This window comes from Corvus brachyrhynchos, unplaced genomic scaffold (genome assembly GCF_000691975.1).
Source record: "Corvus brachyrhynchos isolate BGI_N302 unplaced genomic scaffold, ASM69197v1 scaffold334, whole genome shotgun sequence".
Taxonomy (NCBI): Eukaryota; Metazoa; Chordata; class Aves; order Passeriformes; family Corvidae; genus Corvus; species Corvus brachyrhynchos.
This window is the reverse complement of record NW_008238316.1, coordinates 1,955,009-1,979,439: the sequence shown is the minus strand read 5'-3', so window position 1 is coordinate 1,979,439 and position 24,431 is coordinate 1,955,009. Positions and strand designations below refer to the sequence as shown.

The window sequence follows — 24,431 nt, the reverse complement described above, 5'->3', positions numbered from 1 at the left end:
GCATGCCGTTGAGCTGCTGGGATGTGCAGGGTTTGCTGCCTGGATTCCCCAAATGAGCCGGCTTGCATCCCTTTCCCAGGCAAGGAGTTCACTGAGGTAAAAAACCCTGGGAGTTTAGGGGCTTTGTTTGGCTCCTTGTTTTCCTAATCCCTTCCTGATTATCACAGGACAATATTCCAGTGTTGGCAGAGCACTGGGGAGTTTCTCCGGCGGTGGATTTCGGCGCAGCAGCGAGAACTCTGCTTTTCCCTGGCTGCCATGTGTTAAATAAATAAATGCCTGATAAGAACTTCCTTTTATCTGGTCAGGACAAGCTGTGAGATTGAACAGCTCCTGTCTCACCATGTCAGACACGAACAGCTTCCAGGGCAGCCTGGGAAGCACAGCTCTGGGCTCTGATGCTTTCAGACACTGCAAGGAGGGGCCTTGAGTTTCCCAGTCTATCCCAGTTCTGTGCAGATCTGTTGGAAGTGCCTCAGTGCATCCAGCTGGGTCCTGTCTCTGCCCGTGGCCTCCAGCAGGTGGCTGGAAGGGGGAGAAGAGCAAAGAGGTGATTATTGATTTATTGATTTATTGATTGGGAGCCTCCAGTCTCCAGCGATTTGAGACTCGGGCACTTCCTGCTGTCAATAGATTTGAGCATTCCTTGGTGGTTTCTCCTCCTGAATCTGCACAGCTGCTTCCCGTGGCACACCCTGACCTTTTCAACTTTGATCAGCTCCTGCCAGTTGTCTCTTCCCCTAGCACAGAATCCCATCCAGATCCATCACTTCCCCGTCCCTTTCCCAACCTTACTCCTTAGCTTTTGAGGTGAGAGCAGTACAGATGGATGAATGACCACCACCACCTGCTTAGGCAGGATTTTTTTCCCCCTCACGGCATTTCTACAGGACTTCCAGTGTAGGCATTACCTTGTCCCTTCGTGTCTTTAATTCCTTGTGCAGTTTTTCACCTTGGGCTTCTGTTTGCTGGTTTTGGTGATTTCATATCCTTGACCAATGCTGTCATTTTACTTCTTCTCCCTGTTTTTCCAGTTCATCCCTAAAGATGTTGAGCAGGAAGGATCTGAGCGCTGCTGACCTCCCTCCATTAGGAAAACGACCGCTGCATTTCCTATTTTGCACTTTTTTTGTTTTAATCAATGCACAGACCTTCCTTCTTATATCACTTCTGTAAGAGCCTTTCAAACCTTGTCAGATGGCTTTAGGAAATCCAAGCCAACTGCATCCAGCAGCTCTCTCCTCCCCACATGCCTGGGGTCTCCTTCAAAGAGCTCCAGTAGGCTCGGGAAGCGCCTTGGCTCTTCCCCAAAGAACTCAGATTTATCCATGTGTCAAGTGCTTCTGTTAGGACAGATGTTGGGTTTAGGGGACTACAGGGCTCTGGATCCCATCAAAAAGCCACTTCCATCCTCGAGGTCACACAGAAGTGCTGGGGGAGGCCCATCTGGTCCCTCCGTCGATGTGGGTCCCCTCATGACACTTCAGTGGGGTTCCCCTGGAGCTTCCCTGGGAAGGAAGATGTGCTGGGAGGGTCTCCCCAAGGCCTTCCATGTTGAGCCCAGAGGTAAAAAGGGCACTGAGCTTCTCTCACATGGCTTTGTTCTCCTCAGTGGGCTCTTTCCAGAGGGTCTCTGTAGGGTCTCTACAGCCCATGGTCAGGTTCGTGCTGCTGCTGTGGTCAGGAAGGGTTTATTATTTGGTTTGAAGCCTTTTGAAGTTGTTATTTGCTTTTTTTTTCTGTTTTATGGTGTTTTTCCTTTCAACTGGACCAGATTTGGTTCTTTTTTCTTTCCTCTTTCTTGATTTGTTTGAAACGACTTCGTATTTGAAGGGTGCTCTTGCTTTTAATGTCCTGGCTTGTGCTTCTGCTCAGCTGCTCCAAATTCCTGCTGGCCTCTCCTAGATCCACACTGGGTGTGTTTGCTGTGCCCAGATCCCCATGTGCCACTGCTGAGATTTCATTCTCCTCCTCAGCTCTTTCAGCTGCTCTTTGAATTCCCTTTTGGGACTTTTGAAGTGGTGCTTTTCTATGAAAGCTCTCTCTGGCAGTGGTAGATCTCAGCACATCGTGTTTTTTCTCTTACAAGGAGGTTCTCCCAAGGGTAGGACTTTGAATTGGGCTTGACTTACCTTTTCTGATCTGCCCTGTGGCTATCACTGCCCCTGGATCCCTGGCAGTGTCCAAGGCCAGGCTGGACATTGGGGCTGGGAGCAGCCTGGGACAGTGGAAGGTGTCCCTGCCCATGGTAGGGGGTGGCACTGGATGGGCTTTGAGGTCCCTTCCATTCCAAACCATTCTGGGATTCCATGAAATGCCGCTCAGCAGCCCTTGGAGAAGGAACACGAGTTCTCTCAGGGTAGATCTCTGCCTCTTAGCAGCTGCCAAGCTGGAAACCCAAGCTCACAAGGGATTTTTTCCCAGAGGATTTGGGCCATTGGAAAGAAGAACTGAGGGCAAAATGCTGACAAAGTTGTCTGAAACCCCCGGGACTTGAACAAATGCACAGTAAGTGGTGAGCACAGTGAACTGGACAAGTAAATGTGTCTGACATCATCAATATATTGATCTGTTCCTCACATTCCTTAAAAAATTGAAGAGGATAAAGCTGCAACCGAATCCTTTGAACGTGAGCATCGCCGTTGCCATGGGGACCTTCCTCCGTGCTGGTCCTGCCTGGAGGCTGGAGGCAAAGGGGCTCTTTGGTGTCGATGTGCTCAGCTGAGCCCCTTTGGGGCTGCTGGGATCTAATGAGCACTTTGCAATTAGCTGGGGAGGTTTTGTAGAGCAGAACTGTGATTTGAGCAATTTCAGGCTGTAGTTAGGCTGAGCTTTCCTTGAGATCATGTCTGGCTTTCCAAGGGTGGGACACGGCTCTTCCCCAATGAATCCCAACAACTTCCCTTAAAATACCTTTGGTGGTGTTCAATCCTTGGCACCCGGTTTGGTAGCTGGGATTTATTGCCCTCACAGAGTTCATTTGGAATTCTAATGAACAATTGTTGTTTTGGACAGTATTCACATGCGTTCTCCTGGGTGTTTTCCAAAGGAAGAAATCCCCAAGGGATCTGTAGGTATTGCCTCGGAAGTCAGTCAGAAAAGCGAAAGGAAAAACCCTTGATGCCTTATTTTCCAAAGAGATTTTATTGCCTACAGATCCAAACTGTTGAATCCAGGAGGATGAGGAGAAAAATGAGGAGAAAAGAGGGAATTCAGGGAATAGTCTCCTTCCTGACCAAAATACTCTTTTTTTTTTCCTTCTAAATTACTCAGGGGCATTAAAGACCACCATGGGAAGTTTCTTTTTCACTGCCTTTGTGCCAACCATCCGCAAAATGCAGCTGATTCAGCTGCTCGGTGTGGGGGTTTAAACCCCAGTTTGCCCCAGGAATCCATGGTTTGATATGAATTACTTGGCTGTCGATAAATAACATCTTATGCTTTTCCATTTTATAGCAGATGTTCTTTCCATTGGAATGAAATGAGGTTGCCGAGGTCCGAGTGCAGTGTTTGAGGTGCCGTGAGAGGTCTTCTGCTCTTCCTTAGGATTTTGTTCAGCCTGGAATTCCAGGCTGTGCTGGGCCAGGATAGAATGTGATATGAGGCATGTCTTTGGTGTCCAGCTAAAATCATCCAGAGTTAAAGCAAGAGACCAGGAGAAAGGGAGGGGAAAGAGAAGGAACAACCCCCATCCTTAAGCAATATCCTTTAACACTGCACAGAACAGGAAACTCCACCAGAGGAAGGAATACTCCACATCCTCCCTCCGCCCCTTTTAATTAAAATGGATTCAGATCTGGGGGTTGTAATCAGACTGTTCTGTAGGGTGTCTTGTTTGAACTATTTCAGGACATTTTGGCATGAGGAATATTACAAATGTCATTTTTACCCGGAGCTGAATCCAGCACTTCCCAGAGAAGGAGGTGGGGAGAGTCCTGTGGGAAGCGTGGAGCTGTTTCCTTAGGAGTTCAAGGAGGAACACGTGCATCTGGAAAACAAATACACATTTCCGTGGTGACCTCCCTGTGACTTCCAGAGAAAACCAGGGAGTGTGTTCCCTAAAAACCCTCCTTGTGCTCTACTGAGAGCGCTGGGGCTCAGGTCTGTACGGAGTTCCCATCACCTGGCATTTTCTATCCCAGTGTGTTTGACTGTCCCACCAAAACTGTGGCTTTTTCCTGGCACATCAGCATCGTGTGGATGCATAAGGGACAATTCCACAACGTGGGCGCTGGGTTGGGATTTTGGGAGCTCGGACCCCTGGGGGCTCTCATGGGCTTTAAAGGGAGCGATGCACCTGCCTGTGTTACCAGAGGAGAGGGTCCCACAGGAATATCTGGAGAAAAAGGGTGAGATTTGCATCTGAAGGGGTTTTCTCCCAGATGAGGTCCCACTGCGGGGTGGGAGACGCTGAACCCAGCAGCACAAGGTGTTTAATGAGGTATCCCAATCTCCTGGCACGTTCAGGGCTTCCACAATACTCACTCCAAAAAATCCAGGCTTCTCAAAGAGCCTGGATGAAGAGAAGCACTTTCTGAGCTGCTTTGGCTGCATTTGAGTGTGTTCAGTTACAATTCTGGGTGAGATCTGTGCAACATCCAAGTCTTCAAAGCCCCAGAATTCCAACAAATCTCTTTGTTTAACTACTGAACCAACCCGGGATGAGCTCAGCTTGCTCCAGCAGCACAGTATCATGTTTGTGATGCTGAGCTCTCACTGAAAAGTGATTTGCTTTTAAAAAAGGGGAGGGGACAAATGAACCTGTGAGGGTTTTAACCCTGTATTTTTAATTTCAGATCTCCCTCCCCTTCCAGAGGAAGTTAGAGATGCCATGGTGACACTGAACCGTGCCATAAATCCAATCCCTCCTGATGGGAGAGAATTTTCTAAAAGTCCTTGCAAGGAGTTTCAAAGATAAACCGAGACTTTTCCTGGAGTTTCAGTGCTTCCAGATAGTTGAAGTCTTATCAGAGGAACAGAGCCACTAGCGTGACCCAGGTACAGCATAGAGCACAGAAAGCAGGAGAGAAGTCTCTAATTATCAAGATTTGCACAGCCTTTTAAAGATAATTTAACCAATAGTTACTAAAAACGTATGTTATTTTCACTTTCCTACCAATTATTCAGTAACACGGCCAGGAACTGCGGAATTCCTCATCCAGTCATTCCAAACTACTTTTACTGCAGAATATGGAGTAGTAAAGGAAGAAGGGAGAAAGTTTAGAGAACAACAACAATCCTTCATTTTGATATTTTTTACTCTTATCTATTTACTACAAAGAGAAGCCCAAAACCTCTAAAATTTTTCACCCTGTGACAATCTTACATAGCAGTCTATCACCTAATTCACACCACTGTGTTTTCTAGTTCTTGTCTGATCGTTGGTAATTTTTTCCAAGGTTGGAGGTTAAAACAGTGTTTTTCAGGGGGGTAAGAACCCTTAAAAACAGGCAGAGAAATATTCTCAGCACTCTGGGTTCCCACACCGTGGCTTCAATATCTGGTTTAGCTGCCACTCCAAGCTCCACTGCTGTAAGAAAATCTAAAGCAGGGGATGTGCAATTTTCTCCTGATGCGAAAGGCTGTGATGTCAGGTGCTGGGGCATCCAAGAGAAATTCCCAGCCCTGAAGATATGGCCTTGAAAAGAAATCCAGCCTTTCTTTTCCATGCAATGGTCCCTGCAGCTGCAGCTTCAAACCCAGCGGCACCACCAGAACAGGGCTTTTAAAAATCCCAAGGAAAAGGCTCCTGGTTTGGATTTTTGAAGGTGTCAGATGTGGAAGGCAGTGGGAGGAGAAGCTAAATCAGGAGTTCAAGCCACCCCAGAAGGATGGGCTGAGGAATCCTAGCCTAGGAATTCCTGGGTTATTATTCCCATATGTTCACCCTACATCCATCTACAGATCCATCCTTCCACTCTTTCAGTGGGGTTTGCAATTATAAAACATCGAGAGCAGCAGATGAGTTTGATGTTCTCCTCCTCGGTCTTCCTTGGGGCAGGGCAGCAAATCCTCCTCTGGAGGTAAATCCTGTCTGAGCAGCCAGGATCTGTGGGTGACATCCATCCCTCCCTGGGCTGGCTCGGCATTAGGGTGGCTAATCCCAGGCAGGAGTTATCGATGGAGATATCCTGGAATAACTCTGGGATCTGAATTCGTGAGCGAGCTCAGAAATGGCAGTAATGTGACAGAGCTGGGAATGAATTCAGCTGTTCTGTCACATTTGTGATGGGCAGGAAAACAGGCAAAGAGCTGCGCTTTTCCTCAGAATCATCCTTCCCAAGGCAGCTTTTCCTGAAAGGGTCTTTGGGAAGTTCCCAGGTGCATTTGTGCATCAGGAGGGAGATGGACACGTGGTGCCCAGAGGAAGGAGCACAGAGGCCTTTCCCACACATCCAGGACATTGTTATTCCCTGCTCTCACTGCCTGCTCTGCCTGAGGGGAATTTTGGGGCAAACACCCCCCTTCCAGCTAATCCGTGGAGACCTGGGAGTGCTCAGATCCTGGAGAGGTCTGGAGAGCAGGTTTGGCCTTTCCCCGCAGAGGTTGGGTTCATGCCCTGGTTATTTTTTCCTGCTGCAAAGGTTTGTCAAGGAACATCACCCCCCAAAAGTCCTGACCCCATGATTGATACCTGTGGGGAATGCTGGATAAGGGTTTGCATGTGGGATGGGACCTCTGAGAGGACGAGTGGCCACACACCATGAAGAAATAGGGATTTGCTCTCAGTGCCTGCCAGGAATTTGCTTTCAGCCATTCCCAGGCTCTGGATCCCACTGGTTGTGTTGATGTCCTGTGGCTGTCCCTCTGCCTGAGCCCTCTCAAACAGAGCACAGCTGAAGCTCAGCATCTCATGGACACCACACGAGGTGCTTTTGATTTTACTTTCACCTATTCCTAGATTCCCCCTTGCCCCAAATCCTTGGGGAACACGTGATCCTGAGCTTTTGGGAGTCATTGGAGCCAGCAGGGAAGGGAAGGCCTGGCAGCCCTGCCACCATTTGCTGCATCTGCTCTTCCTCACATCACTTTCAACTCTGAAGCCTGCTGGTGACAGGAATTCCAGCTGTGTCCCTTTGGAATTGCACCTTTCTTCACGCAACAGCACGAATCCAATCTAGGGAGCTTTCCATGATTTCAGGGTACCAGGCAGGCCAGGTCCTATGGATAGACCAGACTCAGGTGGGTCATTTCATCCCAGCCAAAATACGGACAGTCAGATGGGGAGAAAGAGCAGTCACAGAATTGGGGATTTGGGGGAATTTTTGCTTTCTTCTACACAGATTTTTTTAAGTGCCCCATCAGCTGAAGCAGCATTTAATAAGAAACAAATTGTGGCTGCCCCATCCTTGGAAGCGTTCAAGAAAGGGTTGGGAGCAATGTGGTGACGTGGAAGGTGGTTGGAACAACATGATCATGAAGGTCCTTTCCAAGCCAGACTATTCCATGATTCCCTGACCCCTTTAGAATCTTGCTGTATCTTAAGAACCATGAGGAGAGGACTTTTAGTGGGCACTAAGTAGGGTTTAGTTTTGGCAAATATTTCCCTCCCCACCCCACCTGTGGATCTCAGGCTCATTTCACCTGTGTCCCCTTGCAGGCTGGCTCTGATCTCACCATCCAGGTGCCACCATTCCACCTTTCCCAGTTTTCACAGAGATTCCGTATTTCCTTCTCCAGAAATGCATCTCCTCAGTGATGGGTGAGGTAGTGACCAGGCTGACCAAAAAACCAAGTAACAGGCTGCTGGTGTCTGTCAGTGGGGAAGGCTCCCAAATTCTGGGTTTATCCCCCCAAACCGGTGGCATTTGCTCGGATCAGGGCGGTTGATTCCCATTTGGTTGCAGTTCCTGGCTGGCTGGCAGTCTGCAGGTGGAGAGGAGCCAAGTTTTCTCTGGAGATGACAGTTTGCTAACAGATGTCTGATGTTTCCCAACACGCTTAGGATGGGATTCAGGAGCTACTTTAGCTGAGCTGAGCAGTTGGGTAATTGCAAACCTTTGCTCCTCACATCTTCTTGTTGATCAGCTGCCCGGGTAACGCGATTATTTCAATTTTTTCGTTGTTGTTCATAGGTTTAGGAGGCAAAGCTTGAAATATCTCTCAGAGTAATCATTGTCCTAGGAGGCAGTGGCTCATTTAAATGGGGGGAAACCTCCAAAAGTGCAAGGAGCCACAGGATTTCCTCTCCCCTGGGGCAAAGCATTGTCCAAACACTTGGGCTGTGGCTCCTGCACTGCCATTTCAAAGGATTGGGGTATTGGAAGATGGAATTTCCTCCTGAGCCCCCTGATTACTCTGGTGTCTTGTACACGGTGCCTGTCCCTGCCAAAGGGGAGGCTGAGGCCAGGCAGCTCCTCAGGAACAGGAGGTTTATTTGGAGGCGGGGAAAGGAGTGGTGTTCCCAAGCCCCAGCTCTTCCAGAGGAGGTTTCAGGAGGTTTCTGCCATTCAGATTCCCAGGAAACCTTGGAGAAGAGCTTGGAGACTCTGCAGCATGCTCTTGCCTAACTCAGACCTGAACATCGCCCGTGCTGCTCTCTGAGGTCCCACCCTGCTGTCAGCTGCAGGAGTGGGCTGTGAGCTCTGCTAGGCTTGGGCTGCTGTCAGTAGGTACAAAACCGTGCTTCAATAAGCAAAAAGTCCCATTAGGAGCACACTGGGAGTTGATTCCTGGTGTCCCACAAGGCTCCTGTGAAAAGCTCAGCCTTCATTTTAAAAGCTCTTTATTAACAGACTTTTCCTTGCTTTTGGATCACACATTCCCCATATCTTTTCTTACTGTGCACTTCCAGCTATGATTTTCCAGACATTTTGACCTGGGATGAGCAGCCCAATTACCAAAATATCCAGGGAAAGGCTCTTTCTTAATTACAGCTAATTCAACTGGAGACAAACAAGCCCAGAAATCCCAGTGCAGGAAGTCCAGGCCTTGTGCCTGCACAGCTCCAGCGTGGCACTGACTGTGCCTCCAAGGTGTCTGCCCAGCACACCTCTCATCCATTAATTCAGGAATTTGAACTCTTCCAGAAGTCAGAAAAGCATTTGATTATTTGGAAAGTCTCCAAGCACTGGCAGAAAGCTGGGATTTACAATAAAACTGCCTTTCTGGTTAAAGAGGAGTGGCATGAGTGGCGTCTCCACAGTGGAGAAAAGCACCCTGCCCTGGCACAGGTGGATTTGTCCCACACAGGGATGAGTTATTCCCACCTCATCCTGAACAAGTGGGGTCAAACTGTCCCTACCCTCATCCCACCTCTGTTCTGTGGAACTGCTTCCTTGAGCAGATTGGCCACAGAGGCTCTGGGCTCTCCTCCCTGGGGCTGTTGCAGAGCTGTGTGCACACAGTGCTGTGCCTGTGCTCCGGGATGGCCCTGCTGGAGCAGGGAGGTGCCACCAGGTGTGCTCCCTTCCAGCCTGAGCCATCCTGTGAATATCCCAAACATTCCCGAGTGTCGCAGATTCTTTATTCTGATCCAGAACTGAATGTTTTCCTACAGAAAAATATTAGTATTTCAACTTCTGTGTTCCTTGGCACTGCCCTCCCCGTGCCTTGGAAGGCTCTCTTCGCTTTGGGAGGGGATAAAATCAAACATCACACATGTTTTTCACCATTGTTCTGTCCAGTGAGGAGCTCATGCTGCAAAACCTTGGGAGCTTCCGTTCAGGGAGCAGCATGCTCGGCTTCAGGAATTTGGAAGGAATTCTGAACTTCATGATGAGGATCATACCCCCGATTTCTGATTTAGCTTGGGAATATTTGTATTTTCACCTTTTTATTGAAGATATTTATCCTCCAGCTTAGCAGGTTTGAAATGCAGAACGACTTAATTTATAGGAATTTGGTGTTTAAATGGACTTGGACTTTTGTAGCTGGGAATAAAACAGAATTCCAGTGTGGCTGTTGTTGGTGGGCACGGGAAGAGCTTGCTTGCCTGATTTTACCGTGGTTTGGTTTCACTACATATTTTTGGCCTTTCTTTTGGGTTTTTGAGGCTTGTTGCAGTGTATTTAGAGAGAAACACATCCAGTGTGTCCCATCTGCTTTGCTGCACTTGTATGTGCTCGCTCCATCCAAGGAGTCTGGCAGAGGGAATTAGCCAAGGCATTTCCAAAAGCGATCCCAAGGATGCAGCAAGGATTTTTCTCAGCAAAATAATCCAGTTTTATCGTGTTGCAACGCAAATCCAGAAGATTTCAGCCTCCTGGTCCAGGAAGGTGTCCCTGTCCATGGCAGGGAGGTTGAAATCAGATGGTCTTGAAGGTCCCTTCCAACCCAAACCATTGTATGACCCTGGCTCTGAAATTCCATCTGTTTGTGTGTTGGCAGGGAATTTTCCAGGCTGGGATTTCATCTTCCTGGCAATTAGAAATCATTCAATGTATTTAACTGCTCTGTACATTCATCATGAACTGAGAAGCACTCCCTGCTCTGTCACCCCCGAAATGATGGCTCTGCCGTGCTGTGAATGGGGACATTTAAATCCTTTTTTAGCGCCAGCTCAGCGCTCACCTCGTGATGAGCACAGAGGGATCAATGAGCAGCTGTGGCACGCAAGGTTATCCCAAGTTCCCAGCGGGCTCCGTGCTGATTGAGTTCCAAAGTCGGGTGCATCAGGAGCAAGGTCACCCATGGGATCTGGTGACAGCATAAAAAATACAGCAGAGCTGAAGTCATCTGTTGACAGCACCCCCTGAGAGAAAATTGTGCTTTATTGCCTCAGACTTGGGGCTTCATGATGTGACACCTCTCACACTGCCAGATTCCTATTTGGAGTTTTCCCTTTCCACTTGGAAAATGACGCAGTTTTGCTCTTTCTCCCCCATTGTCGTTGAGGTTTTAAATAGAGCAGAGGAGGTGGTTTGAAAGGAATCTGCCAATAAATCAGTTCATGCTGTTGATGAAATAATCAGGAGGAGAATGTCCCAAAGCTGGGCAGGTGGGTACGGGAGTGGGATGGGGGCTCCTCTTCCCACTACTGTCACCCTGCACGAGTGAAGCCCCCAGTGATCCTGCTCTATCTATTAACTGCAAACTATTCCAGCTAAAATGAAGCCCTGCACACCAAGCCAGCTGCCCCTGCACCTTCCAGGCCTCCCTCCATAATCCAGCACCTTCCCCTGCACCTTCCAGGCCTCCCTCCATAATCCAGCCAGCTCTTTATTCCCATAAAGTCACCAGCAGCCAAAGGTCGGACACGCGCAGGGCCTCTCCGGCAGCCGAATGTCACATTTTATGGAGGGGGTGGATCCTGCTCATCCATTTCCCCTCTGAGCCTTTCTAAAAATACCCTAAACCTTAACAAGGAGCTATTTTGGAGGGATCATGGTCATGGATAGGCATGGGAAGCTGATTTTGGCAGGCTTGCCTGGGCTGGATTTGTGTGCTCCTTACTCAGGGGCTTGGTGTTGTGGGACGGTTGGACATGGGAAAAACAGAGAGCATCGGGATTTTGGGACCTCCTGGCTTGGGATGTCTGCTCTGAGTGAGTTTAGAGGAGGAAAACAAGAGAAGATATCCTTTTGGGAATGTTGATCTGTGACTGAAGTAATTCATTTCGGGCATTTGCAGTTTATCAGATCTGATTTCATAAAACCTGCCTGGGATTTCTCTCCAGGGACCTTTAGTGATCCTGCCACTTCCAATAAACATTTATAGAAACTGCTGCCAGCTTGTGGATAAGAGAAACTTCTAGGAGAGACTTTTACCTTCCAAAAATCCTTAAAGACACCAAAATATTTTTTAAAAAACCCCACGCAGGAGAAGATGGATAGAAAATTCCCAGCTGTAGCCTTGGGAGCTGGATTGCAGCCCCAGGCGTTGGCTTTGCACCCTCAGTAGGGATGTTTGCTATTCCCCCTTGGAAAACTGGAGCTGTGCTGGGATTGGGAGCAGCAGAATGCTGAGCTAAAAGCACATTTTGAGAGCTGAGATGGAAGTGCAGCAGGTAAAGGCTGGGCCAGGCTCCCGCAGCTCGGGGGCGGCGGCGCGCACTGCTCAGGTTTGCACCTCTAAGAAATTTCCATTTTTTCGCCTCAAAACCTCCAGATACGAAGCCGAAGCTGCCTTCTTTGCCAACCTGAAACTGTCGGATTTCAACATCATCGACACCCTGGGAGTCGGAGGGTTCGGGAGAGTGGAGCTGGTAGGTGACCTCTTCTTCTTTGTGTGACGTCCTAAAACAAGTGCTGTGTTAAAGGCTTCATTTTCTGTGGTATTACACCTCAGTAACCCCAAGAAAAGTGATCTGGTGGGATTAGATAGCGAAGAAAGCTGATTTACACTTCCTGAGACATAAAAAAGGTACCAGTAAATGCTTTGCAGTAGCCAAGAAGGATTTATGCCCTGAGAGGAGCACACATCTCCTCTCTCTTAAGTGGTTTATGGCATTGATTTATGGCCTTTTAGAGACAACCTGGAGAGCTGCATGGCTGGTGAGTGCTGGGATTGGAAAAGCAACCTAAAATCTTACTAAACCAAATCCAGAGTGACAGTAGAAAGCCTTTCCTACACATTTTTTATTCAAGCCTAGAGTGGTTTCACTTGGTCATCCTCAAAGCTGAACATTCAGCACCTGACCCATGACAATACATCCCAAAGAGGGACTTCTTTTTTTGCGCAGAATTGTAGAGAAAAGACAAAATCCGAGCCTGCTTTCGGCTCTGCTTGGCTTTGGAGCTCTGTGGTCTCCTTTAAAGCAGAGCCTGAGAGGGGGGTGACCCCTTTGTAACACCATGAGAACACAAGAACTTGGAGTAGGAAGGGGGAATTCGGTTACACCACGGAGGAGCTCCGGACACCGGACACTCGTGCGCTATGTTAGGAACTCCTGCGAGCCTGGGCAGAGTGGGAACAGTTACTGTTGCCACCACAAAACCTCAGGGAAGTCTCCACCCCATGACCCTGCAGGAGCCAAGGGCAGCTGGGGGTTGGAAAATGGGCAAGACGAGGTGTTCTGGTGAGTATTTGTGATGTAAGGAGTAAATCTGGTGTGCAAAGCTCAACCTGCTCTTCCCTGTGGTTTGTTTCTGGCTTTTCCTGTACGGATGTGAAATCCTGTGGAGGAGGGAGCAACTGTGAGAACGCTGATCCTTCCTGGGGCTGGGGGTTTCATTTATTGTTAGTTTGTTTGCTCTTCAGCTGTTGTTCACCAACAGCCTGGGAAGGATTCCCTCGCTGATGGGAAGGAGGTCCTTTCCCTGCTCCTGCTGCAGTCATTGCTATGGATTCTTTAGAGCAGGAGCTTGTGCTCAACCTCTCTTTTGAAGTCCCTCCATCCTCTCCTGACCAGAGATTTGTCTCCTAAATTAACATCACCACTGGCTTCTCTACCCTGGAGTGAGGGACCCCCCAGTTTGGGGCTTGGTTTGAGCCTTGGGAAGGTTTTGGCTTCATTTTTAAGCGTTTTGACACCTCAGCGTGTTCCAGGGCAGGTGCACAGGTTTGTCTCCGTGAGGGTTTGCTGGTGGGAGTCTCAAACCACAGCCTGGCCTCTGCCTGTGGCAGCTTTAAGGTGACAGAAACTCCACCCTGGTGTTGCGTGACCCTGGGCCAGCCGAGAGGAAGAGCAGGAGCTGCTCTGTCCCTTCGAGGTGTCAGCTCAAGGAGAAATAATCCATTCTGAGCCGATGTTCACATCTCAGAAGCCTCCAAGAAGCCCTGGAGCCACTTGAGGTGGGAAAAACATTCCTGGAGGTTTTCTTCAGGGGGGTGGGTGCCCCTCTCCTGAGCAGGAAAATGCTGGATAAGTTCATTTTCTGTGGTTCTTAACTGACACTGAATCTCACACAGATAAAACACATTTACAAGTGTGGCCCAACACACCAGATTTTGTTGTTTTTCTTTAAAATTTTGTTACAAAGCAAAGAAAATATTCCTTTTGTCAACACAGAGCTTGGAATTGCTGCCTGATGCTTCCACCTCCTCCATGAAAAATATGGTTTATTATTCAGGGCTAAAATTATAAAATATATTGGAGGACTCGGCTCTTTTATTGCCTGCATATGGAAGTGCAGGAATGTTCCTGGAAAACATTCGCAGTTTTTGTGCTTTCCAGGAGTAAAAGGGATCAAGGAAGTGAAGGACATGGCAAGGAAAAGGAATTTTAGAGCTTTGGGCATGAAGTCCCAGGATGTCACTGCTGGAGAGGGCAACTGGTGGTGGCTGGGGGGAAACTGGAGTGTCTGGGGTTGGGATTGGCCAAGAAGGAATAACATTGCCATTGGATGTGGTTTTCCAGACACCTCTGGGAATGCTGGTGGCATGGAGAGGTCACCCTTTCCATGCATCCATGCACAGGGATGTGGTTTTTGGGTCAGACAGCCTAAAATATAAATTAGTTTCAATCCCACGGATGGTTCACGTGGAAATCCCTTTTTGTCTCGCTTTTCCAGGCAGTTTGTTTTCTGTATCTCAGGAATAAAGTCCAAAGCATTGGAATTCGTGTTGTTTTTCGGGTTTTCGGTGGCTCCCCGGTGCCTCTTCCAACATCCTTATGGATGCTCCTCTTCATCCTAAACTGGGCTACAGAATCGACTTTTATCCAGGTTTTTCTTGAGGGATAAACCATCCAGGGCTGGAGAAACCACAGCAAACAGCGGGAGCGGACTTTTTGGGATGCATCCACTCCTTTTTACAGCTCAGCCTCCGTGCTTGGTGTCAGCTGAGCATCTTCTGCACTGGGATCCAGGGTTAACATTAGGAAGATAGGAATTTCAAGTGCCACCGGGATAGGGAATGTCACTTCATGTGACAGGGGACAGGGACGGAGAGCAGCTGTCCCCAGCCCTCAGAAATCATCTCTGCTGGCCTTAATTGCTCTTGGCTTTGTTCTTTAATTTCCTTTTCACTCAAGTCCTGTGCTCCTGATCATCTGCCCCAGGTCAGTTCTTCCGGGTTTAAATCAAGATTATTTTTGACAGCTCCACAATAAATACATTGGAGTAGCTGAATATCCAGGATTGGAGTCATTTTTCCGTGAAATCAGTTCCTGTAGGTGAAGGCTGAGCACAGGGAGACTAAAAATCAGCTCCTTGCCTTCTGCACTCCTTCTGGCTTGGGGGTGGCCCCAAAAAGCAAAATTCCTTTGCCATGTGGAGATTTAATAAAGACACAAATGAAAACATGCACGTAAAACGTTCGAGCCGTGTTTTATGGGCTCTGGACAAAGTGGACACAGCGGAATTTTTTGCCTTTATTTATGTTTAAAGAGAATCTGGCCCCTGTTCTGAAGTGCAATTAAATCTCTTCCAGCCTCCAGGCTGTTTTATAAACAAAGCCATTAGTGAATTAATTAGATAACGAGGCAAAAACTGCTGCAATTGTCTTCTGATAGCCTGACAGATGCAGAATCGAGATATTTATTGGTGGAAATTTCCAGCTGTGTCCGATTTCCAATTCCCAAGCGAGCTGTTTGTCCCAGCTATTGCAAAAAGATCATTTTTCTCTTGGAAATCTCCTGATTTTTTGGGTTTAATTGTCAGGAATTGCCTCAGGCTGGGCCAGGGGAGGCTCAGCTTGGACAGCAATATCCCTCCTTCTCCATGGAAAGGGTGCTCAGGCCTTGGCAGGGGCTGCCCAGGGAGCTTTGGAGTCCCCATGCCTGGAGGTGTCCAAGGAAGGGCTGGAGGTGGCACTCAGTGCTCTGGGCTGGGGACAAGGTGGCCATCGGGCACAGCCTGGACTCCATGGGCTGGGAGGGCTTTTCCAGCCTCAGGGATCCTGGGATTCTGTGAATTCTTTGGCTTTTGAAAGAATGGATCTTTTGGGTGCCATCAAGGGGAAGAATTGGGGATTTCACTGAGGGATTTGAGATCAGGATCACCTGAGGAAATCCCAAACTCATCTGACAATGTCATTCCTCCTTCCAAGCTGAGCAAAATTCTGATTGGGATGAGCTGACCTTTTTTTTCCATCCCTTCCCAACATTTGCAGCGTATTCCCTTCTCCAGCCTGTGCAGGATGTTTCATATTATCACACAGCCACGAGGGGCTGGGCCACTGCAGAGCCACATTTTAATTATCCCTGGATTTTTAATTCCCGTTGAAACTAAACACATCCTTTGGAGGTGGAAACCCATCCTGGGCCTTATCTGTTCATGGGAAGAGTCTTGGCAAAGTCTGGAATGATGGGATGTGTTTGGAGCCCACCAAGGCTGGGAATGATGGGATGTGTTTGGAGCCCATCTAAACTGAGAATGATGGGATGTGTTTGGAGCCCATCAAAGCTGGAAATGATGGGATGTGCTTGGATCCCATCAAAGTTGGGAATGATGGGATGTGCTTGGAGCCCATCAAAGTTGGGAATGATGGGATTTGTTTGGAGCCCATCAAAGCTGGGAATGATGGGATGTGCTTGGAGCCCATCAAAGGTGGGAATGATGGGATTTGTTTGGAGCCCATCAAAGCTGGGAATGATGGGATGTGCTTGGAGCCCATCAAAGTTGGGAATGATGGGATTTGTTTGGAGCCCACCAAGGCTGGGAATGATGGGATTTGTTTGGAGCCCATCAAAGTTGGGCAGGGGCTTCAGCTCTGGTTGGAGGCAGGAATTAAACATAAAAATATATTTACTATTTCCAGCAAATCCAAACAGGGAAGCAGAGCAGGGTTATGTATGGGATCATTGGAGTTTAGCTCCATTTGATACTTCCAAGACCCCACAGCAGCGAGTTTTTCCATTTTCCACATATTTTAGCCAGAGAATCCTTCTTCCTCAATTTACTTTTTCTTGGAATGGTTTTGTGCATGAAACCCTTGACATTCCTCACTGCTTTTTAGCCTTTTGCTTCCAGACATTTCTGAAAAATCCTATTTACCTCTGGGCTTTATAGGAAGACAGAAATTTTAATCTATTTTAATATATTTGCCCAATATTTGCCCTTTCCTTATCAAAAACTTGGCTGTGTTTGTTGTCAAGCAACAAAAATCAGTTTTCAGTGTAGGGATCAGGTTGTGGAATTAAAGGCGTTTAGCACAGTTGAGTATTTGATTAAAAATTGTTAAGTTTGCCTTTTTTAGTGTATAGTTAGTGTACAGTTTTGCAAATTATTTTCCTGTAGAGTCCCACAGTGCTCCAGTTGGGAGAGGAAATTTAGCGCTTTCCCAGCCAGTGGAATCTGGACTTTTCCAAAGAAAATAAGGAGTCTGTCATGGACAGTTTCCATCCTGCTGCCCACTTGGAATTAATTCTTGATTCATCCTTCCAAATCCAGCCTACACTGGATCTTCATTTTTACTCCATTACTTTTCTTTCCATCTTCTCATAAAATCCCAGAATCCCAGGATGGTTCTGGTGGGAAGGGACACTAAAGCCCATCCAGTGCCACTCCTGCCATGGGCAGGGACACCTTCCACTGTCCCAGGCTGCTCCAAGCCCCAATGTCTGACCTGGCATTGGACACTGCCAGGGATCCAGGGGCAGCCACACCCTGAGCCATGTCTTACATGGGGTTTATTTAAGTCTTGACTTATTTTCTGGCCTAACCCAGCACAGCCTGTTCTGTAGCCAACCCTAAAGTAATGTTGGACTTGAGGTGGGGAGTGGGAATCTAATTTAGATATGCAGATTATCATTTCTCTCTTAGGTCAGGAGAGAGGCTGACTCTGGCCTTAAAGAGATGTGGAAAGTCTCCTAAAAACCTAATCATGGGTAATTGGGGTTGGAAAAGCCCTCCCAGCCCATGGAGTCCAGGCTGTGCCCGATGCCCACCTTGTCCCCAGCCCAGAGCACTGAGTGCCACCTCCAGCCCTTCCTTGGACACCTCCAGGCATGGGCACTCCAAAGCTCCCTGGGCAGCCCCTGCCAAGGCCTGAGCACCCTTTCCACGTTTTATAATTTCCTGCGTCTGTCCAAGCTGAGCCTCCCCTTGTCCTGTCCCTGTTCCCTGGCAGCAGAGCCCGACCCTCCCCAGCTGATTATGGGGAATTCTCTTCCATCCTGAGAGAAGGGGAATCCATTCTGAAGGCAAAGCAGGCTGTCCCCTCTCGCTGGGGCAGGAGCAGTCCCTGCTCTGTGAGTGCAGCAGTTCAGCTGTCGGGATCAGCAGAGCTCAGCTTGCAAACGCTGCTCTCAGCAACAGCTGCTGCTATTTTTGTTGGTCCCACCAGACTGAGCTGGGAAACAGGGAAAATGAAGCTTGGGAATGCCCAGCAAGCTGGAGCACTTGGAGTTCAGCTCCCAAGCGCTGCTGTTGAGTCAGTTCTTATTTAATGTGATTGGGAAATACCCTCGTTTCACCAGAGCATGGATTTCTGGCTCCTTTCTCTTGGAAGAATTCCCCAGGAAGCAAAACCCCCCTTGGAAAATCATCTTTGTTGTTGTGGAGGTGTCCCTGTGCCTGCAGTGGGTGGCTCAGAGGGACACACAGGGAACTTGTGGGGAGTGGACTCCTCAAAGCCCATCCAGTGCCACCCCTGCCATGGGCAGGGACACCTTCCACTGTCCCAGGCTGCTCCAAGCCCCAATGTCCAGCCTGGCCTTGGGCACTGCCAGGGATCCAGGGGCAGCCCCAGCTGCTCTGGGCACCCTGTGCCAGGGCCTGCCCACCCTCCCAGGGAACAATTCCTTCCCAATATCCCATCCATCACTGCCCTCTGGCACTGGGAAGCCATTCCCCCTTGTCGTGGCACTTCATCCCTTGGAAGTATCCCGGAATGTTCAGTCACCTCGCTGTTCTTCAAGGAAATAAATTCTTCTTTGGGGGCTTATTCTGCATCCTGGTAAATATTTATTAATATTTCCAGTTTCCCAAGGTCGGCTGGGGTTGGATCAGCACGGGAATTGCTGGAGTTGCAGAATGTGTATAACACACAGAGGGCTGATTTACAGGAATACAGGCAGGGAAGGAGGAAGGATAAGAAACACACAGCTCTTTTTTCCCTTTTTTCCCTTTTTTCCATTGAGCTCTGTATTTTGTCTCATCCATCCCCATTTTCCCAGCCAGCTTGAAAAAGCACCAAGGTGTAAAACCGTATTTATTTCTGTATAGCTTAAAACCCAGACAGAAATCAAGCCTGGAGCGTTCTGTGTGTCCTGGAAATTGCAGGAGTTTAAAAACATGGAGCAAAGGAAGGATTTTGGAGTGCTTCCAACAGGACGAGCCAGCTGTGATCCTACAAAACAAGGACATGGAAAACCCAGAGAGGTTGGATCTCTCCTTTTCCCCTGCCTTTCTTTGTCTATAGAATTCCAGACTGGTTTGGGTTGGAAGGGACCTTAAAGCCCATCCCATTCCACGCCCTCCCACTGGATCTATATGTGTATATATTCCATATTTATATTAGCTGTGCACATATATATGCAACATATCTTTTGGATCCATTTTATAGCTTTAGGCAAAATAAAACCATTTATTATTCCATTTTTCTTCCACCTTCTGAGCCCAAACCCAAAGTCCCTGTGGCTCCCTGGGCTGGTTTTCCCTCCAGGATTGAAGGACAGGGTGTCCTTAGCAGCCCTTTCTCATCTTCTAAGGATTAATCCTGTTGGGTGTCTTTTAAATTTAAAAATCCAGATGACTCCTACCATTTTTTTTCAACTCTTGGAATGAGATTGGGATTGGACATGGGGGTGGCTTTGTATTAATGAATGTAAGTTTAAGACGTAAAAATAATGTTTGTAGGAATAATTGAAATGACCTGGAATCCCCATAAAAACAGTCCTCAAAGTCACCTCATTTGGCAGAAACCAGAGCAAGGAGAGGACTCAGGCAGGCTGGAAAAGGAGGAAGAGCCTCCAGGGCTCATTTTCCAGGTGATCCAAAAATTACCCCTTGGATTCTGTACCTGGACAGCTCTGGTGCATCAGCTCTTTTAATGCAAATTATTCCCTCTGTGGTTTCAAATTCCAACAAATCCTCTGCCTTCTGAAGCACTGGGAGTGGAAAACAGATCTAAATTCTCCAGTGCAAGCCTTGCCTGAGCTGATTGCGGCTGCCTGATTGATCTAGAGTTAATATTCGCAGCAGTGAGAACATCCTCAACCACCAAATGAAGCCCCTGCCTTCTACTTCCTCTTGGAAATTTCCTTCCCTCGACTTATTTGGAAGTGTAGGAAAGTAGGTGACTTCCCCAGGCTCTCCATCCCTGACAAAAAGAGGAATAAAATTTTTTTTTAAATAGCCTTTTTCGTGAGAGATACAAAAATCAGGTGGTCAAATGAGGTGGTCAAAACCTGTGGTATTAAATCAGGGGACAAGCTGGGATTTATTCTTGGACCCTTTGTTCTGCAATATTGGGATTTATTCTCCTGAGTCTCCACCAGGTTGGTGGGTTTATTTTCACACCCATGCCTGGTACAGATTAACATGAAGAAAATCGGAATCTCAAGTGAATTTAGAGTGCTAAATATTAATTAAATATTAAAACTAAATAGAAATAAATAAATAGAAATAAATATTTTTAAAATATTGATTTTTTTTTATTATTGTTTGATGCCCAAATCAACCAAGAAATGATCAATTTTGCTGCTTGGAGCTGCTTCCTGCATTATTTTTTGTGTGGACATGCTTACATTAAAAAAATCCAGGCTGAAAGAGACCAGATCTGGAAAATCTGATGGGGATTTCCAAAGGCTTTGGTGTGAAGTAATTCGGGGGGCAGCTGCTGGTGCTTGTCCATCACCACATGGACAGGTCCAGTGGGAAGCCAAGAAATCTGGATTCCCACCAAAAGGAAGAGGGATAAGTTCTCCATGGGTTTATGCTTAGTCCTACCAAATTTTAATTATTTCTTTTTTTCAAGTTTTGGTAAATTCTGCTCAGCCCAGATTTCACCGTGATTTTCGTCAGCTCTCTGCGTGACACCTCCCTGCTCCCCTGGCTTGATTCAGATGGGATAATATCCAAAATTTCATGCAAACAGTTAAACCGAAGCCATTTATTGAAAATGAGACCTTCAAAATGAAAGAAACCAAGCCCTAACCCCAACCCAAAAGTGCTTTTTATCACATTTAGGTGGCCAAAAATGCAGGATTTCCTTGTGCTCTGAGCTGTGGTCAAACCAGGATAAGAAATAATGGGGCAGCGTGGATAGGGAAAAACATTCTGCTTTACTTTCCGGGGATTGTTTGGGTGCATTTGTCCAAAAATAAAACGGCAAACACAGACTTCCAGCAAAGATAATAATGAGGAGGGTGAATCTCAGTGTGCAAATCAGGACTGGAGCTTTGGAAACACCGAAGTTTTATGTGGGCTTGGAAATGCTCGGGGCTGTGGGGAATAAGAAGCCCCAAATCTGACTGATATCTATGTTACAGATATTGAAAGAGTTTGGCCACAGATGGGCGGCCTCTCATTTGTTCGACTGTAAATCATTGTGGTGGTGGTGTTGGAAACCTCTTTGCCAGCTGAGGACTAGACTTTTGGGATTGATTTGCTTTAGGTCTGGGTGTCCTTGTGGACTTGAGGCTCCCAGATTGATTTCTGGGGATGCTGGGGATCCCATCCCTCCTGGTGTTCCCTGACCCCTGGGGATCCCATCCCTCCTGAGGATCCCATTCCTCCTAGTGTTCCTTGACCCCTGGTCCCATCCCTCCTGGGGATCCCATCTCTCCTGGTGTTCCCTGACCCCTGGGGATCCCATCCCTCCTGAGGATCTCATCCCTCTTGGTGTCCCCTGACCCCAGAACCACGACAGAACAAAGCAGGTGGACAAGAAACTGTTCGAGGTCATGGGGTGTGGCCTGGGAAAAGCCCCGGGGCAAAGTTTGGATGACACTCTCGGGAACATGGTGGGATTACTGAGGTGTCTGTGCAGGGCCAGGAGCTGGCCTGGCTCATCCTGGTGGGGCTCTTCCAACTCAGCACATTCCATGGTCCTACCAAGGTGCCACGGCTCACACAAACCCACATTCCTGGCACCAAAACAATACAAAAGCAGATCTTGCATTCAATAAAGCCTGACTGCTGAATGTTGCTTCCCAACCCTAAAGAGTTTCTGATGGGGTCAGTGACAGCCAAGCTGCTTCCCTGCTGGCAGGAGCCAAATTCCTACAAGGACACCAAAACAGAAGTTGCCAGATGGCACCTCGTGCTCTAAAGGAGGGAAAGCACCTCAGTGCAATATTGTTGGGAGCAGCTGCCGGGGGAATTCAGCAGAGTTGGAAGCCTGGGAGGTCAGCACCGGGGTTCCTTTGAGAGGGCTGGCCAGGATGGGAAGGGTGGCTTAGCTGCCTTCCAAGCTGGCTTTGGGACAGGGACCTGTCCCTCGGGGTGGCTCAGGGTTCAGAAGTTGCCAGGGTTACCCCTAGAGCAAGCAAACAACTCCTGTCAGCCTCAGCTCAGGGCACCAGGGTAAAAATAGGGGGCAGAGGCTTAAGGTGAAAAGCAAAGCCGTGAGCAGGCAGTGCTGCTGCCATTCCCAGCCAGAGCCAGCTGGGGTGAGCTGGAGGAAATGGGGTTGTGGAAGCTGGATGTCAAGGAGCAACATCTCCTGAGCTGAGAGCCACACCCACAGCTGACTTTTCCCTAAAAATTGTGGTGTTTAGAATTGGCTTTTTTAGCAGTAAGCCATGTAGTTAAAAAGCCGGATCGTGAGTGGAGAGGTGGGAGGAATTCCTGGAAGGGAGGGAGGTGGAATTGCAGGGAGGAAGATGGGATCTCAGGGAGGTGGGACTGCAGGCAGGGAGGTGGGATTGCAGGGAGGAAGGTGGGATCTCAGGGAGGTGGGATCTCAGGGAGGTGGGATTGCAGGGAGGAAGGTGGGATCTCAGGGAGGTGGGATCTCAGGGAGGTGGGATCTCAGGGAGGTGGGATTCCCAGCAGGGAGTTGGCATTCCAGCTGGGCTGTCTAGGGGGCCATGCCCTGTGGATAACCCCGGCCTGTGGTGCCGTGCCCAGGTGCAGCTGAAGAGCGAGGAGGCCAAGACGTTCGCCATGAAGATCCTGAAGAAGCGGCACATCGTGGACACGCGGCAGCAGGAGCACATCCGCTCCGAGAAGCAGATCATGCAGAGCGCCCACTCCGACTTCATCGTCAGGTACTGCCCCCTGCCCTGGGCCCTGAGCCCTCAGCATTCCAGGCATCCACACAGGGATCAGCCAGCCAGCACGGAAAAGCCTTCAGCTCCACTCCTGCAAGAAGGGAATGTGGAGCAGGAGGGACGTGCTGGGCAGAGCTCACTGGTGCTGCCAGATGCTCCATGTGGAATCACAGCATGGTTTGGGTTGGAAGGACCTCAAAGCCCATCCAGTGCCACCCCTGCCATGGGCAGGGACACCTTCCACTGTCCCAGGCTGCTCCAAGCCCCAATGTCCAGCCTGGCCTTGGACACTGCCAGGGATCCAGGGGCAGCCCCAGCTGCTCTGGGCACCCTGTGCCAGGGCCTGCCCACCCTGCCAGGGAACAATTCCTTCCCAATATCCCATCCATCCCTGCCCTCTGGCACTGGGAAGCCATTCCCTGTGTCCTGTCCCTCCATGCCTTGTCCCAGGTTCCTCTCCGGCTTTCCTGGAGCCCCTTTAGGCACTGGAGTCACCATCAAGAATTTATACATATATATGGAAATAGGTATATATTTACCATGGCTTGACTTTGCCCCTGCTCAAGGTTAATCTTCCTTTCCCTTCCCAGTTTCTGAGTTTTCCTTCCCACTACGAGAAGCTGGAAGGCAGAGCTTCATCCTTGGAAATCACACAGTGCTGTAAGAAGAGCAGCTGTGTCCAGCATTTCTCTTTAGGGAATATTTGACAAATCCAGTTCAGCATCCCTGGACTCCTCACAGGCAAACACACTAAAACCACCTCCCTGCCCCAAACCTAACACATCTCCAGGGAATATAAGGGAGTGCCAGGCAGTTTTGGTTGTTTCCACCCTAATAACAACATTCCCTGGCTTTTCAGGGGCTGTGAGGACAGAGGATGCTGCAGCTCAGGATGGAGCAGTGGGTGCTGAGGATCTCTGGGAAGGGCATCCAAGCCAAAGCTGCCTCATCCCACCCTCACAGATGCCTGGAAAACTTTTTTTGCCATAGAAGATGAGCCCCACTCCCAGAAATTGCTCAGGAGACACAAACAAACCCGGGCTGAAACCAAACCCCTGGGATGAATCCCGAGGGAAGCGTGTGGCCAGGCCGGGGCACTCAGGGGGTGTTTCCTTTCTTGATCCCTGGGATTCCCCTGGAGCCCATGGCTTCTCCTCTGATTCATGGGTGACAGCTGGAGCCAGACCCTGCCCTGCTGCCATTCCCTTCAGGATGTGCTGCTGGATCCATAAACATTCCTTGTTACCCAGGACGGAGCCAAACATTCCCTGTGGGCTATTCCAGCCTCTGGATTTTTGGATGGCTGAGCTGTTTTGGGATGAGAGGGGAAGTGCAGGGCCAGCCAAGCCACCATTCCCAGAAATGCCCACTCCAAATAAAACCTGAGCCTCCAAACATTTCTTCACGGAGCCACTGATGCTCAAGGCTGATAAGTGAAATCCTGCTTCAT

General features: G+C 48.7%; 1 protein-coding gene across 1 annotated transcript in view; it reads left to right on the top strand.

The window, feature by feature from the left end:
* The window catches only part of PRKG1 (protein kinase, cGMP-dependent, type I), a 315,753-nt gene that overhangs the window by 272,802 nt on the left and 18,520 nt on the right, over positions 1-24,431 (top strand). The window contains exons 9-10 of the mRNA XM_008633292.2: positions 12,049-12,145; positions 22,839-22,978. Coding sequence (XP_008631514.2) covers positions 12,049-12,145; positions 22,839-22,978 — 237 coding nt within the window. The remainder of the gene's footprint in view (positions 1-12,048; positions 12,146-22,838; positions 22,979-24,431) is intronic.